Source organism: Durio zibethinus, unplaced genomic scaffold, assembly GCF_047325235.1.
Source record: "Durio zibethinus cultivar Kanyao isolate XHJ-2024 unplaced genomic scaffold, ASM4732523v1 HiC_scaffold_189, whole genome shotgun sequence".
Classification (NCBI taxonomy): Eukaryota; Viridiplantae; Streptophyta; class Magnoliopsida; order Malvales; family Malvaceae; genus Durio; species Durio zibethinus.
Window position 1 is genome coordinate 16,943 of NW_028322812.1, and position 3,536 is coordinate 20,478.

Here is a 3,536-nt window from a genome sequence, read left to right on the forward strand (position 1 = left end):
CAAACGGATACATATAAAATGAATCTATATGTTATCCACACATATATGAATGATTTCATATGTAAGAAAAAAGTTACCTGATTCCATTTTACGAAGTTGCAACTATACATTCCAAGGAATGCCATTTTTACAGGTAAATGCTCAATACCCAAGTAGGCGTACAAAGTTGATCGTGATCAAGTGCTTTCTGGGTCGTCTTAGGCCTTGCGATTCACCTTTATCCCAAAAATATATCGAGATTTTTTACATACAAAGGATTTACTTGTTACTAATATAGTCTAGCCTTTGCTCTTCTTTAGATCCCTTGTTTCACTCCGATAGTATAATAATAATAAATCGGGTCGATGCAGAAGAAATGAATGTATTTTCATACTATTAAGATAAGAAAGTAAAAAAAAAATAAAAATAAATAAATAAAATCTAATTTGCATTATGCCAAATCACTTATTCTACTGGATCTTACGGAGCCCTGTTCATACACGACATCGTCAGGTCTGATCATAGAAAAGATTCTCTTCAAGCGAACCAGCCTATCCTTTGTATGGGGCTTACACGGTGGTTGGAACAAAGACACATTTGGTTGTGAATTCCAATGTAGCAGATAAAGGCATATTTCTGCATGGCCCAATCAATAGTTCAAGTCACACACTCCCATAATCCATTTTCTCTTCGGGGAATTCCCTTCAACTATTCATGTCATATCAAATAAATAATAGAATATTGTGGAGTTGAAAGGAAATATCCAAATACATGTCTTATTTTTTTTTTTTTTTCAACAATCCATATTTGTAGCAATGAAATACTATTGTTCCTCCCCCAAGTAATAAGATAAATGATTGGCAAGTAATAAGATAAATGATTGGTTACAATATAGCTATGGTCTATATTCTCTATAAAGGACCAGAAATGCCTTGCTTACGTATCATTAGGAAATGCATTAACATAAATACAGCAGTAAGAAGGGGTAATACAAAAGTGTGTAAACTATAAAAACGGGTCAAAGTGGATTGTCCCACACTAGCACTTCCACGCAATAACTCTACCAAAGGCGATCCTATTACCGGAATAGCTTCCGGAACGCCTGTTACGATTTTGACTGCCCAATAACCAATTTGGTCCCAAGGTAAGGAATAACCTGTTACACCAAAAGATGCAGTCAACACAGCCAGAACCACGCCTGTAACCCAAGTCAATTCGCGAGGTTTTTTAAAACCACCAGTGAGATAGACACGAAATACGTGCAGGATCATCATTAAGACCATCATACTTGCCGACCATCGATGAACTGATCGGATTAACCAACCAAAGTTAGCTTCAGTCATTATGTATTGAACAGAAGTAAAAGCCTCAGTAACGGTTGGACGATAGTAAAAAGTCATAGCAAATCCTGTAGCTACTTGTACCAAAAAACAAGTAAGCGTAATTCCTCCTAGACAATAAAATATGTTAACATGAGGAGGAACATATTTACTAGTTATATCATCTGCAATCGCCTGAATCTCGAGGCGTTCTTCGAACCAATCATAGACTTTATTGAGATAGGTAAACCAAGAGGACTCCCCCCCTGAGAACCGTATATGAGAATTTCATCTCGTACAGCTCAAACAAAAACACCCAAATAATAGCTGAAACGGATATGGAATAGAAAGTTTGAAACTTCTTAATCTTTTCATTCAATTTTATCTGAAGACACAAAAGAGTAAAAATCCGAAAGCTCTTTTTTGTAGTTGTAATTATAATGCCAAAAAATCAAGTCGGCGCATTCGTCTTTATGTTGATCAGGCCTCTTGAATCTTCTATTTACCTACTTATTTCTTTTCTTTTTCTTTGCTTTGATTTGTTATTTATATGGAATGTGGCTTTATTCTTGTTTTCTTTATTTTTAATAGGAATTCTCTTGTTAAGACCCTATGAATCAATTGAAACTTCAGATTCATACCAGAACCGCGATGATTCAATAAAACCTTCAAACTAAGTCCAAAGATTCTTTGAGTAAGAATTATTGGATCATCACTTATTCAATGAATAGAATAGATATAATAAATAAAAATACAAAGAAAAGAAAGGTTTGTCCTTTGATCAAAATAAGCATAAACTAAATGAGAGTTTGAAAGAAGAAAAAATTTCTCGATTTATAAATAAAAAACCTCTTTCTTTGAAAATTTTTTTTTTTTTTGAGTCCGGCCGCGAGGTTTGAATATTAAGTATGAATCATAGTTCGAATACTTCGTGATCCATTTCATATATTCCGTGCTCCAGATACTAGAATGGCTATCCGACGGGATAAAACTATCTCGATCAAGAGGACAGACCCATTTTCTGTACTATCAATAGGATCAATTATAACAAGTCACACACTCATATTCCGGAAATACAGAAACAAAAAAAATTTCGCGGTCGAACTACCAAAATAGAATGGGCTAAAAAAAATCCGAGAACTAAAAGTTTCACTTTTTGTATTGAAAAGCGAGGCTTCGTGGTTCTTGTGAATCTAATTCAGCGAAATTCCATCCAGTAAAACGGAAGAATTATAAATCTCCAAAATAATAGATAAGAATATCGAAAATAAAGCCATTGCGACACCCATCAAAGGAGTCGTTCCCCATCCAGGAGCTACTTTACCATATTCCGAATTCAATGGTTTCAAAAAATCCCCTACAACAGTTCGTCTTGGACCAGATCTAGAACTACCCTCAACGGTTTGTGTAGCCATAAATCTTATTTTGTATTCAGTGAGATCTGTTGACTTTGTATATCATTCCGCTGTAAATAAACGATCTTATCATAGATCCATTGTGATCTTGAAATTATATTTATATTTATATTATTTATATTTATATTTATATATATTATTTATATAATTATATAATAATGGAAACAGCAACTTTAGTCGCCATCTCTATATCTGGTTTACTTGTAAGTTTTACTGGGTACGCCTTATATACTGCCTTTGGGCAACCCTCTCAACAATTAAGGGATCCATTCGAGGAACACGGGGACTAATTGAAGTAATGAGCCTCCCAATATAATATTGGGAGGCTCATTACTTCAATTGAGATAATGAAAAATCATTTCATTTTTTTAGTTGGAACTTTAGGCGGTTCTCGAAAAAAGATAGCGAAAAAAATTATCCCTAGAGTAGATACTAAGAGGAATGTATAAACCAATGCTTCCATAAATTCGATCGTGGTTTACAATTATAGCTTCCGTACCTATTTATTTAGAATCATCTCCCGAATAAAATAACGAAAGAACAAGAATCAAAGAAAAGGCAGCGATTTTAATCAAGATTTTTACAGCAGCCTATGTCAAATCACAAACAGAAAATAGAAGCGAAAAATAACAAAGCAATCTTGCATCAGACTACTTGTCTTCTTGTAGTTGGATCTCCAAGTTTTTGGAATGCTCCAAATTCCACTTGAGCATCCAAATCTGGATCAATACCGGCAAAAACATCTCTGAACAGGGTTCTAGCACCATGCCAAATGTGTCCGAAGAAGAAAAGCAAAGCAAACGAAGCATGCCCAAAAGTAAAC

The 3,536-nt window shown here is 34.4% G+C and overlaps 1 protein-coding gene across 1 annotated transcript; it reads right to left on the bottom strand.

Moving 5' to 3' along the window:
* Positions 1-647: 647 nt before the first annotated feature.
* LOC149509349 (cytochrome b6) lies at positions 648-2,757 on the bottom strand. Its single transcript, XM_089757736.1, has 2 exons — positions 2,357-2,757; positions 648-1,532 (listed from the first exon to the last, which is right to left on the bottom strand). The coding sequence occupies exons 1-2, from the start codon at positions 2,360-2,362 to the stop codon at positions 891-893; spliced, it is 648 nt and encodes a 215-aa protein (XP_089613862.1). The 5' UTR covers positions 2,363-2,757; the 3' UTR covers positions 648-890.
* Positions 2,758-3,536: the final 779 nt, after the last annotated feature.